At 53.6% G+C, this 12,463-nt stretch overlaps 1 protein-coding gene across 2 annotated transcripts; it reads right to left on the bottom strand.

The window, feature by feature from the left end:
• Positions 1 to 231: 231 nt before the first annotated feature.
• On the bottom strand, positions 232 to 11,616 carry CDK5RAP3 (CDK5 regulatory subunit associated protein 3). Of its 2 annotated transcripts, none has more exons than XM_008073908.1 (14): positions 11,539 to 11,616; positions 10,527 to 10,572; positions 8,781 to 8,912; positions 8,403 to 8,503; positions 7,975 to 8,023; positions 6,809 to 6,987; positions 6,503 to 6,639; positions 6,144 to 6,288; positions 5,637 to 5,747; positions 4,252 to 4,330; positions 3,574 to 3,662; positions 1,183 to 1,388; positions 666 to 837; positions 232 to 568 (listed from the first exon to the last, which is right to left on the bottom strand). In XM_008073908.1, the coding sequence occupies exons 1-14, from the start codon at positions 11,614 to 11,616 to the stop codon at positions 503 to 505; spliced, it is 1,590 nt and encodes a 529-aa protein (XP_008072099.1). In that variant the 3' UTR covers positions 232 to 502. The 2 variants fall into 2 exon arrangements, with proteins under 2 accessions (XP_008072099.1, XP_008072100.1); XM_008073909.2 differs by lacking the exon at positions 11,539 to 11,616 and adding an exon at positions 10,761 to 10,901 and having other exon boundaries at positions 407 to 568.
• Between the last annotated feature and the right edge of the window lie 847 nt (positions 11,617 to 12,463).

Here is a 12,463-nt window from a genome sequence, read left to right as displayed (position 1 = left end):
GCTTGGCCATGGAGAAGGGGCCCAGCTGGCTCAGCTGCCCCACAGTCCCCTACTGAAGCATCTGTAGAGTTGGGGTCCTCCTTATCATCAGCAGCAAAGAAGAGAGTGCTTAACTAGGGGTTCCACGTGACAGCAGATGGCCGGGGTGCCCACCTGGATCAAGAACCCCACGAGAACAGGTGCAGAGCCTCAACTCCAGGCTCAGAGCAGCACTAAAGGGACCGTCAGTGGTGAAGCAGGAGCCTTTTCCTCTTTTATTAAGTCTACTAGACTACCTAGGAGCAGCTGTGGCTTCAGGCTGACAGCCCGCAGGCAACCGAGACAGCATCTAGGAGTGGGCACAGTGAGTGCCCGCATCACCATACGGGAGATGGTCCCATCCGAGGCTTTCTGTCCTTCAGTTTGTCTGGTGCTGTGCCAAGAAGAGCTCCGAAACATCAGGCCCGCTGTCCCACCTCCACCTGAGGACTGGGAAGCTGGGTGGGCAGCAGCGCAGAGGGGGTCACAGGGAGGTTCCCATCAAGTTCACAGGGCGCCCACTGTACCTCTTGGAGATGTCAGCTTCAATCTGAAAAACAGCAGTTCCCCGTGGGCAAGATCAGAGGTGCAGGGCTGCAGCCTGCAGAAGTAGGTCCGCATGAAGACAGGCTCCCGCCCGATCTCACCAGCCTCTGCAGCTCCCGGGTCTTCTCCAGCAGCAGGTCCAGCTTGGGCTCCAGGGCCGCCTGCTCCTGAAGTGCCTCCTGCTGCTTCTGAACCATCAGCTCCTTCTTCAGGGCCAGCAGCTGAGACTGCTTCAGTTTTTGCTGGAGGAACTCCGTCACTCGGTCCACGTACCTGCGCCGGGCACTCAGGTGGGTGTCTGGCGGAGCCGTGCACCCTGAGCATCCCCATTCAAAGGCTAGGAAAGGTGAGGGCTGGGAAACCAAAACCCTAACTGGACTCTTCCCCTTACACCCTTAAACCCTCTTGTAAGGGAATGACCGCTCCTGGCTCCCATCCAACTCGGGAGTCAGATTCTGCCTGCACACATCTGCCTGCCTAAGAGCACCCCTCTCCCCAGTAGAGGGTGATGGCCAGGAGGCAGGGGTGAGGTCTAACGGGTCACAGGAGAAGAGGAGGGACACAAGGAGGCAGAGCCACTCAAGATGGCAGAGCCCTGCGTCAAGGAGAAAGCCAGACCTTGGTGAGGCCAGGATCATAAACAGGTGTTGCATTCGAAGGCTGGTGAGCCGGCCAATCAGATCCTGCAGCACTGACACCATGGTAACCATCTTCTCTTTGGTCTGGCCCTGCAGGATGGCTGGAGCCAGCTGGAACTGGCTCACCGACAGGAGGTCTGCCTCCTCACTCATCTCCACTGCTCTCTGGGATAAGAAGGTCTCCAGCTGAGGATAGAAGAAAAATTAGTTCAGGCTGGGCATGGCGGCTCACGTCTGTAATCCCACGCTTTGGGAGGCTGAAGCGGGAGGATCACTTGAGGCCAGGACACAGCAAGACCCTGTTTCTACAAAAAATGAAAAAACTAGGTGGCTGTGGTGGTATACCCCTGTAGTCCCAGCTACTCAGGAGACTGAGACAGGTGGAACCCAGGAATCTGAGGCTGCAGTGAGCTAGGATAGTGTCACTGCACTCTAGCCTGGGTGACAGGGTGAGACTCTACATCTGAAAGAAAAAAAGAGAAATTGGTTCAAACTGAGAAAACAAAAGAACTCAGAAGCTAAGCCCTCAGACTGCTCAAAATGCAAAATGAGATGTGCAGGCCAGACTCGGGGTAAGGAGGGGTTACTCTCTTTGAACACTTGTATTGCTAAGAACTCACACACCCCATGTGAGTGCTCAGGGCCGCCTCCATTGTCACTCTCTGGTGCCCCATTCCTACCTCAGGCCTACCTAGCTCTGGACCTCCATCCTTCCTCCCCAGCCTACAGATCAGATAGCTGAGAATACAGAGACTCAAAGAGTTCTCTTTGCCTCAGTGAAGGAATCAATTTTTCTCTTCCAAGAAGGAATAGGATTCTGGGAATAGGAATCCATGTTTGAGAAGCCCTGGATTAAGAATAGGCCTAGCCGGGCTCGGTGGCTCAGCCTGTAATCCTGCGCTTTGGGAGGCTAAGGTGAGTGGACTGCCTGAGCCCGCGGGTTCGAGACCGCCTGGGCAACTTGGCAAGACCTCATCTCTACAATAAATCAAAAAATTAGCCAGGCGTGGTAGTGTGCCTGTAGTTCCAGCTACTTGGAAGGCTGAGGCGGAAGGATTGCTGGAGCCCGGCAGGTTGAGGCTGCAGTGGCCGGGAGCGTGCCACTGCACTCCAGTCTGGGGGACAGAGTGAGACTCCAACTCAAAATAAATAAATAAATAAAAGAATAGGCCTATGGGCGTGGTGGCTCACGCCTGTAATGCCAGCACTTTGGGAGGTCGGGGCGAGTGGGATGCCTGAGCCTGTAGGTTTGAGACCAGCCTGGCAACTTGGCGAGACCTCATTTTTACAATAAATCAAAAAAGTTAGCCAGGCATGGTAGCCTGCGCCTCCAGCTCCAGCTACGTAGAAAGCTGAGGCAGAAGGATCTCTGGAGCCCAGCAGGTCGACGCTGTGGTAGCCGTGAGTGTGCCTCTGCACTCCAGCCTGGGCGACGGAGTGAGACTTCGACTCAAAATAAAAAATGAGAACCAGTCACATATCTTGTCAATCTTATTCTACCATAAAAACTTGATACCCTTTGTCCTCCTCTCCCCTTGAGACCGGGAGGTACCCCTCTGGGCAGAAAGAGGGGAGAACAGGGTGAAGACAGTGCTTTCAACTCTGCCCCACCACAGGCTACTGGGCAGGGAGCAGGCCCGGTATGAACCAAGGCAGGGCTGTCTTCCCAACCCCGTAGAGAGAGTCCTGCTCCACACCTTGGCTCAGATGTTGTACTTAACACACACGAGGCCACGCTGTTCCCACCAGCTCAAAGCCCCCAGTACCTTCCCAGTCCATTCAGAGTCAAGTCACAGTTCAGACTCTGCCTCTCTGAGCTCCCCCACTCAGTCACACTGGCCTCCTTTTTGGTCAAATCCATTTGCAAGGCGTGCTCCCACCTCGGGGCCTCCATAGGCTGACTCTGCCTGGGAAGCCCTTCTGCCACACCACATGGCTTCCTGCACTGCCTGCAATCTCGATGACAGGCCACCTTCTCACCAGACATAGTACCACAGCCCTTCCCGGCGAACCCTGTCACCCTTCTCTGCTTTCTTTTTCTCCGTGGCATCAGAATCATCTAATAGCCCACATATTTGCTTACTCATCTTCTTTCTCGTCTGCCTCCCCCCCAGAATATAAGTTCCATGAGATCAAGGACTTTGTCTTGTTCACTGCTCAGTTTCTGGCGCCTGTGGCAGTGCCAGGCGCTTAGGGGGTACCTGAAAAATACGAGTTGAGTGAGTGGGGGGCATGCTAGCACATGAGGCTCCTCCTGCAGGACACGGAGAGCACTCGGCACCCTCCACACAGACAGGAGGGCCAGGCAGGCATCTGGAGGGATGCAGCCTGTGCTGGAGCCATGCTCCCCATGCCTCCCAGGTGACAGTACCTCCATGAGCTCATCAATGAACTGATTCCGGGTCTCAGGGTATTCGAGAAGAGTCAGAGCGTCTGGGCCCCTAGCAACACCTTCTGGAGCTGCCAGGAAGAGATGGAGAAGCGATCAAGGATCTGAGGACTGGAGGGAAAAGACTCAAGTCTGAGAGGCCCTGTGGATTTACATGGATATAGACTCACTGCACTAAAGCCACTTCCTGTCCCAACCCAGGGGTGAAGGCTACCCATTCCCATGTGTCTTGGTCCTAATCAGTGCTTACTTTCCAACCCCAGCCTAAGAGCGCAGGACCACAGAGGAGCAGAAAGGCGACCAGCTCTCTGTTCTGGTGGGCACAGGAGGTTAAGTTTCATCCTGCACTGCCCTCTAGTGGCTCAGATGCTGCTAGACCTCTCTGCTGATGGGGAAGGGGGCTGGGTCAGACTCCAAGGCTCACCGACTCCCCCACCACCAGGGTCCCCTGTAGTGCTGGCACGTCTAGTCTCTAGAAAGTTGAGAGTTTCTAGATGTAATGTGAGACCCTCTCCTGGTCCCCCGACTCACATCCTCATCAAGATCATGAGACAGTTCCATATGTGAGAAGCCTCATCTCAGCAGTACAGGTTTTGTTTTTAGACATGGGGCTCCTGAACACCCCACTTCTGCCAGGGCTGCAAGGGATGGTGCACCTACCCTGGGTTCCCGTTTCCAGCACTGTAATCTGCAGAGCAGCAGCATCGTCTCCCCAGTCTATCCCATCACCCCCAGGGTCCTGGAGGGAGAGCAAAGAACCCCAGCATGCTGGGAGAACTTTCCTGAGACAAGGAGCCAGAATAAACCAAAGCCTTTGATGAGCTCCATGGTGCAATGTTCCAACTGGCTTAAGGACTTGCGGCAGGGCATGAGGGCTCACACCTGTAATCCCAGCACTTTGGGAGGCAGAGGCAAGGGGATTGCCTGAGCCCACAGGTTCGAGACCAGCCTGGGCAACATGACAAGACCTTGTCTCTACAATAAATCAAAAAATTAGCTGGGGGTGGTGGTGTACGCTTGTAGTTCCAGCTACTTGGAAGGCTAAGGTGGAAGGATTGCCTAAGCCCAGTAGGTCAAGGCTGGTGGTGGCCATGAGTGTGCTACTGCTCTCCAGACTGGGCGACAGAGTATGACTCCTACTCAAAAAAAAAAAAAAAGGGACTTGCAGGACAGTGGTGTGGGCCCATTTATATTGTTGCCCTCATCTCTGCTGTGTAGAGGCTCCACCAGCCTATACCCATACCTTGTCCCAAACATCAAGAGGAAAGAAGATCAAAATCTGACTAGGTACAGTGACTCAAACCTGTATCCCAGCATTTTGAGAGGCTAAGGTGGGAGGACTGCTTGAAGCCAGGAGTTCGAGACCAGCCTGGGCAATATAGTAAAACCTCATTTCTACAAAAAAATCTAAAAATTAGCAAGGTGTGGTGGTGCATGCCTGTAGTCCCAGCCACTCAGGAGGCTGAGGCAGGAGGATCCCTTGAGCCCAGGAGTTCGAGGCTACAGTGAGCTATAGACAAACCACTTCATTCCAGCCTGGGCAACAGAGGAAGACCCCATCTCCAAAAATAAATAAAAACAGGCTGGGCGCAATGGCTCACTCCTATAATCCCAGCACTTTGGGAGGTTGAGGTGAGAGGATTGCCTGAGCCCACGAGTTTGAGACCAGTCTGGGCAACTTGGTGAGACCTCATCTCTACAGTAAATCAGAAAAATTAGTCGGGCATGGTGGCACATGCTTGTAGTTCCAGCTACTTGGAATGCTGAGGTAAGTATTGTCTGGGACCAGTAGGTCAAGGCTGTGGTAGCCGTCAGTGTGCCACTGCACTCCAGCCTGGGCAACAGAGTGAGACTCCAACTCAAAAAATTAATTAAATAAATAAATAAAACAAAACAACCGTGACATTTTGCGTTTGAAACTTGGCCTCCCTTGGACAACAACTGGACATGGAGCTATGCAGTACTTCTAGCAGTGCCTTTGCAGACACAAGTGACACTTCTCAAATCAGTGATCACAGAAAGATGAACCGAGAGGGCATCCTAACCTTTGAGTCCGATTCCAGGGCGATGCCCCAGTCGATTCCAGCAGCCTCGGCAGAGATGCCAGGGTCAGTACTCTCAGAAACTGCCTCCACCCCAAAGTCACCCCAGTCAATCTAGAAGGGGGAAGAAAAGACTGTTAGAGAGCAGACGGTCGATTAAATAAAGGGGGGAGCAGCCTCCCCACAGGTCTCCGCTGCTTTCTGGGGAGCACACTGTTCCAATGCAATGGCCTCCAGGCTCCCCCAGAGAAAACCCATCTTCAGAGAGCTCACGTGACAGTGTGTGCCTAGTTCAAAGCAAACCAGCTTGCGGAGCCCTGTGGCAATCACCTGTATGTAGAACAGAGCAGCGGGGCCCTCTGGGCCATTCTGCCTACAATTTCTCTCACAACGCGACCTTCCTTTTGGGGCTCTGAATCTGGGTCTTAGGGTCGGGGCTGTGTCAGGGGAGCAGCTCTCACCTGCTCCTGCCCGTTGGGTGGCGGGCGGTGCAGAACAGGCTCATCTTACCGCGTCTTCTTCCACCTGCTCAGGAGGCTCCTCAAGCTGTGGCTGCTCCACCACGGAGGGCGCTGTCCCCGTCCTCCACTCGTACACTGTTGTATGTCCCCGACTCTGCACAAATCTCAGCATTGGCAACACCTGCGCTGTAGGGCTTCAACAAAGCACATAACTGATTCTCCCGCTGGCCACTCGCAAGCCAACATGGGGCTTCCACCTGGGCCCTGTAGTCAGATGGGCAAGGCTCCCATGGGTCCCAGCGTGTAAAATACAGCTCAAGTGTCATGTGAGAGAAATACAAGGGGAGGAGAAAGGCAAGCCGGGGGAGATAAGCACTCCTGCTAGAGAGCAGCAGAGGTTCTCTTTACCTCTCACACACAAACCCCACGCAGGCCTGGTACAGGTCGATGGCCTCCCCCAGGGACTGTGCCGCGGCCCCAATCTCAGTCAGCTGACTTGGCAGGTCCTTCACCAGGGCCAACAGTTCTCTTCGGACATTATCGCCCTGCAGAGGAGAGAACAGGGCTGAAACAGAAGTGGTGAGGGATGGAGTACAACAGGAAACATCCAGGACCAGAGACAGGGGCACGACCCGGCAGAGGAGTCAGATGGGACCAGAGGAAGACAGGCAGAGGCCTGAACGCACCCCGCTGCGCAAAGCCTGTCCCGCTCACCGTGATGCCATACTGCTTGCAAGAGTGGTAGAACTGCTCCCGCATCTCAGCAGCCCCTGCCTGGCCCTCCTCCTCCTTGCGGCTGTACTCTTGCTGCAGTTGCTGGCACTTGGCAATCTGTTTCTTCAGTGACGGGATCTCATAGTTGACGTTCCGAACCAGGAGGCTGGAGAGTTCCACTGAGAAAGGCCCGGGAAACTCAGCCAGGAAACACACACATAGGCAGGCTCGTTCCAGGATACACGGACACACCTCACGTGGTGGTGAAGAGCACAGGTCGGCTTCCCAGCCCTACCCCTTCTCAGCTGTGGGGCCTGAGACCAGTTACTTAACCTCTCTAATCCACCCTCATGTGTGCAACAGCGACACAGCATTTGCCACAAGGATGCAAGAGAATCACACCAAACACCAAGCACAATTCCTTGCACTTAGTAAGTGCTCAGTGAATGTCAGTCATTATTATGATCAGGACTACTCAAAAAGACAATGCAGGCCAGACTCGGTGGCTCAGCCTATAATCCCAGCACTTTGGGAGGCTGAGGCGAGTGGACTGCCTGAGCCTGCAGCTTCGAAACCCATTGGGCAACTTGGTGAGACCTTGTCTCTACAGTAAATCAAAAATTAGCCGGGTGTGGTTGTATGTGCCTGTAGTTCTGGCTACTTGGAAGGCTGAGGCGGAAGAATCGGTGGAGCCCAGCAGGTCGAGACTGCGGTGGCCGGGAGCGTGCCCACTGCACCCCAGTCTGGGCGACAGAGTGAGACTCCCACTCAAAAAAAAAAAAAAGACAACACAAACCACAAGTAGCCCTTTAGCTGCTCTTTCAGGCACTCTTCATCTGCAGCATGATTTTATAGAGCAACTGCCTTTACACAGGGATAAACAAAAACTTTAAACTGTCCTGGGGAAGACCCTTTCAGCCTAATGTCAAGTGGGGTGTGGAGCACACTGCCCCTAACAAGGAAAAACCCCAAATACCTGCTTGGTCAGACACAGCAAATGTCCACTCCCTACCTGATCCTCCTCCTCCCCCATGAGGGGGACATGGAAATGATTTCCACACCCACAAACAGGCAGCATCTACACTCCAACATCTGTACACAAGCCTGGATTGTCAGAACTCTAAGAGTGGGCTTCCCATGATGCCAGGACCCCCAGGCCACTTTACCTAAGTAGGTATTGTCCTTCTCATATAAAGCGACGATCTCCTGCCAATCCTGCGTAAGAACAGAAAGAGGAAGAAAACCAGAAGAGCTCTCAACAGTCACATCCCAGTTCAAGCCCTCAACAGGGGAAGCTCTCCCAGCCTGCACATCACACCAGGCACAAACTCCTCATCCTCCTCCAGTTCCTAAGGCTGACCGGGCTACCCACTTGACGTTCGGAGAGCAGAGCCAACAAGTGACCCCAAAGCAGTGGGGCTGAAGGCTTAAACCCCAGGAGGGATCTACTTTTAGAATAAACTATAGAGACAGTGGAAGTTCAGGAAATATCCTGCGGAGGCGTCTCCACTGGATCCTCAGAGAGACCAGAGCGGCTCTGAGCCCTCGGGCTGGATGTCCCTGGCCACACATTACCTTCCCGGCCCTCACTTGCCTTCATCCGCTGTGAAGAATACCGGCCAAAAATGTTTTTTGTGGAGGCCTCTGTGCCTTTGAGAAGGTCCACGATTTTTAGACAGTGGAAGTAGTGAATGTCTGGAAGTCAAAGAAGAGTAAAGACTTTGAGAACTAGTGAATTCCTCACCCATCCTGGCCACTGCAGGAGGCTGACTCACACACATGATATGGCCGGTAACTTTAGCGTGCAGCTCTTCCCTTCATCATTTCAGGCTAGAAGAAGCCAGTATCTACACCCCAGTTTACAACATCTCTCTCTAGGGATCAGCATTGGTGGCTAAACAAGGGAGCAGCTCAGTAGATACATTCTACTCCAGGAGAGAGGGGACTCCAGTGACAGCCCCAAAGCACTCACAGGACCCAGAGAGCAGCTGGGCGATCTCTTCGCTCTCTGGCATGTCCTGGATGGCTGCATTGATCTTCTCTCGGATCATCAGCACCAGACTCTGCCATTTCAGGCTGCAGTGCCTTCTGTCCACCAGCCAGTCTACAAGAGAAAACACCCAAGTCACAGTTTTCCCACCCATGTCACCAAAATTCCGCCACTAGTTCAAGTGAGAGACACTGAGCTGCTGGTCTAAATGTTATCTTTATATTGGTGCAGGCGTGGCATCATGGGAATAAAGACAGGCCCAAAGAGATGCCTGAGGCTAAACAGACTCTGAACCGGTTTCATCTGCAGGGTGATTTTATAGAGCAACTGCCTTTACACAGGGATAAACAAAAACTTTAAACTGTCCTGACATCAAAGTGCCACTTTTGACCATTCTAAATTCTCCATAATATTTCTGCTTCTATAGGTAATTATATCTTTGCAGGCAGAGGATGCTGTTCAACTTCCACTTCCTTAGGGCTGGAATTAACCATGACAATGGAAAATACAAGATGGTTATGCCAAGTACCAGATGAATGAACAACTGCAAAGCCCCTAATACCTACAGCGCCCCAAAGACTAGATAACACTAGTCTATCCTTAACAATGAAGAGCCTCTCTGTACATGTAAATACAATGGGATTGACCTCTCAGTGTCTGGGCCCAGCTTTATGACTTGAGAGCCATGCAGTTTCCTCCATAGCAGAGAGCTAAGAGCTAAGCTTTGTGGTCAGATGGCTGTGGGTTCCTTATATACATATTACATATTATGTATATACTATATACATATATATACACACATATACATATATGATAAAAATAGAGATGGGGTATCACTATGTTACCCAGGCTGGTCTGGAACACCTGGTCTCAAGCTATCCTCTCCCTTCAGTCTCCAAAAGTGCTGGGATTAAGCTGGGCATGGTGGCTCATGCCTATAATTCCAGCACTTTGGGAGGCTGAGGTGAGAGGATTACCTAAGCCCATGGTTGAGACCAGCCTGGGCAACATGGTGAGACCTTCTCTCTACAATAAATCAAAAAATTAGCTGGGCCTGGTGGTGCTACTTGGAAGGCTGAGGCAGAAGGATTGCCTGAGCCCAGCACATCAAGGCTGTGGTGATGGTGAGCAGCATGCCACTGTATTCCAGCCTGGGTGACAGAGTGAGACTCTGACTAAAAAAAAAAAAAAAACCAAAAGAAACCAACCAAACAAAAGTGCTGGGATTACAGGTGTGAGTCATGGCACCTGGCCTGTTGTAGGTTCTAGTGGTCAAGCTACTTGTAACTCTACCTCTCCATGCCTCAGTTTCCCCACGTGTAAAACGGGGATAAGGCGGCACTGAGTACGAGGGAGAATGCAGGTAAATCATTAAGCAAATAGCAAGGACTTAATAAATCTTAGTGACTTTCATTTTTATGTCAAGGGCCTAAAACAGCACGCAGCATAGAGCAAACCCTCAACGAACAGCTGTTTCATTGGTCCTTTTCATGACCGAGAACAGAATCACAACCAAGACTGCCCATGGGCTGAAGTGCTGGGACAAACGTGAAGAGCCACTAGCAGCCACTGTATGGGCGGGTCTGGTCACAGGTGGGACATAGGACAAGGCGCGTGGCCAGCACCTCAGCCAGGGCTTCGGGAGTTAGAGCTCCCGGCTGACAGCGTCAGGAGGCAAAGAACAGGTCTCCCCCCGACAGCTGGCTGCGCGGGGGCGCCCCTTCCTACCGAGCAGCTTGCTGGTCTGGATGTCGATGGGCACGTGCTGATGGTCCTGCAGGGAAACACGGCGGGGAAGGGGGCGTGAGCGCGGGGAGGGGCTGCGCGCTCATCTCGGGGTCCCAACCACCTCCCTGCGGTGCCAGGACGACGGGCGAGCAGCGCTGGACCCGGTGGAGACAGGGGACTCGGGTCGGGGGTCCCGGGGCCAGTAGCCCGCTCCCACAGCTCCCGTCCCCACACCTGCATCGCTCCTCCACTTCCGCTTCCGGTCGGAGACCCACGCCCACCCCGCCCCACCGCCAATCCAGTAGCGGTGCGGCCGCGCGGCGGTGGAGGCACAAACAGGCCTCCTTCCGCCACGTCGCCGCCTTCCGCTAAACCAATAAGAGAGCGCACGTTGCACTATCGGCCGCAAGTCCCGCCCACTCCGAATGGCTGAGCCCGGGAGGGGCGGGAGCACAGGGGCCAGCCATTGGGAGAAGCGAGGCGGGATCCAGGCCGGGGAGGGGCGGGGCGCCTGGAAGGGGCAGCAGCTTTGGTGCTATCGCGGCAGGCGGCGCCAGAGAGCTCAGCCGGGCCGGGGGTTCCCAGAGCCGGCCCTGAGCCATTCCCGCGCGGGATAACGACTCTGCGGGCGAAGTCCTAGCGCACCCCCTAAGGGGGGGAGGGAGGTTTTGAAAATGCCTTCTTATCTTTAAAATTAAAATTAAAAGGCCGGGCTCGGTGGCTCAACCTGTAATCCCAGCCCTTTGGGAGGCCGAGGCGAGTGGATTCCCGGGTCCACGGGTTCGAGACCCACCAGGGCAACTTGGCGAGACCTCGTCTCTACAATAAATCAAAGATTAGCCGGGCGTGGTAGCTCGCGCCTGTAGTTCCGGTTACTTGGAAGGTTGAGGCGGAAGGATCGCCGGAGCCCTGTAGGTCGAAGCTGTGGTGGCCGCCAGTGAGTGTGCCACTGCACTCCAGCCTGGCGACAGAGTGAGACTCCAACTCAAAAAAAAAAAAAAAAAAAAAAAGCTTTGTCTCTTTGAATCGCTTTACTGTCGGTAGCAGTCTGTAGGTCTCTTGTAGCACTTGTCACACTTTGGCCTCTCATTCAGATTATCTAATAGACATGGTTGAACACCTGCTATACGTTGGGCGATCAGGGCAGGGTAGGGAGGAGGGTCGGGAAGGCTCGCAAAGGCGACACCTGCACTGAATCTTAAAAGAAGAGCTGCAGAAAGGGGTGAAGTGGGGAAGAGTGTTTCAGGTGCCAAAGCTTTGGCAGCCACAAGCTGCAAGGGGGTGCCAGGAAGGCAGAATGGCCAACATCACTTGCGGTGTCCGGTGCAAAATGAAAATTCAGGCCCCCTTGTTAAAAATTAAGAATTATAGACGTGGATTATAGACGTGGGTGCGGTAGCTAACGTCTATAACCCCAGCACTTTGGGAGGCCGAGGTGAGAGGATTTCCTGAGCCCACAGGTTCATTCGAGACCAGCCTGGGTAACTTGGCGAGACCTCATCTCTACAATAAATCAAAAAACTAGCTGGGTATAGTGGCGCATGCCTGTGTTCCAGCTACTTAGAAGGCTGAGGCAGAAGGATTCCCTGAACCTAGCAAGTCGTGGCTGCGGTGGCCGTGAGTGTGCCACTGCACTCCAGCCTGGGCGACGGAGTGAGACTCTGGCTCAAAAAAAAAATTTGCTTGGTGTGGTGGCATGCGCCTTTAGTTCCAGCTACTTGGGAGACTGAGGTGGGAGGATCGCCTGAGCCCAGCGGGTTGAGGCTGTGGTGGCCGTGAGTGTTCTACTGCACTCCAGCCTGGACAACAGAGTAAGATTACGACTTTAAAAAAATTAGGAGCCAGGCTCGGTGGTTCAGCCTGTAATCCCGCGCTTCGGGAGGCTGAGGTGAGCGAATTGCCTGAGCCCGCGGGTTCGAGACCTGCCTGGGCAACTT

Source organism: Carlito syrichta, unplaced genomic scaffold (genome assembly GCF_000164805.1).
Source record: "Carlito syrichta isolate Samal-C Ts95f unplaced genomic scaffold, Tarsius_syrichta-2.0.1 Scaffold316209, whole genome shotgun sequence".
NCBI lineage: Eukaryota > Metazoa > Chordata > Mammalia > Primates > Tarsiidae > Carlito > Carlito syrichta.
This window is presented reverse-complemented; position numbering and strand designations above follow the sequence as displayed.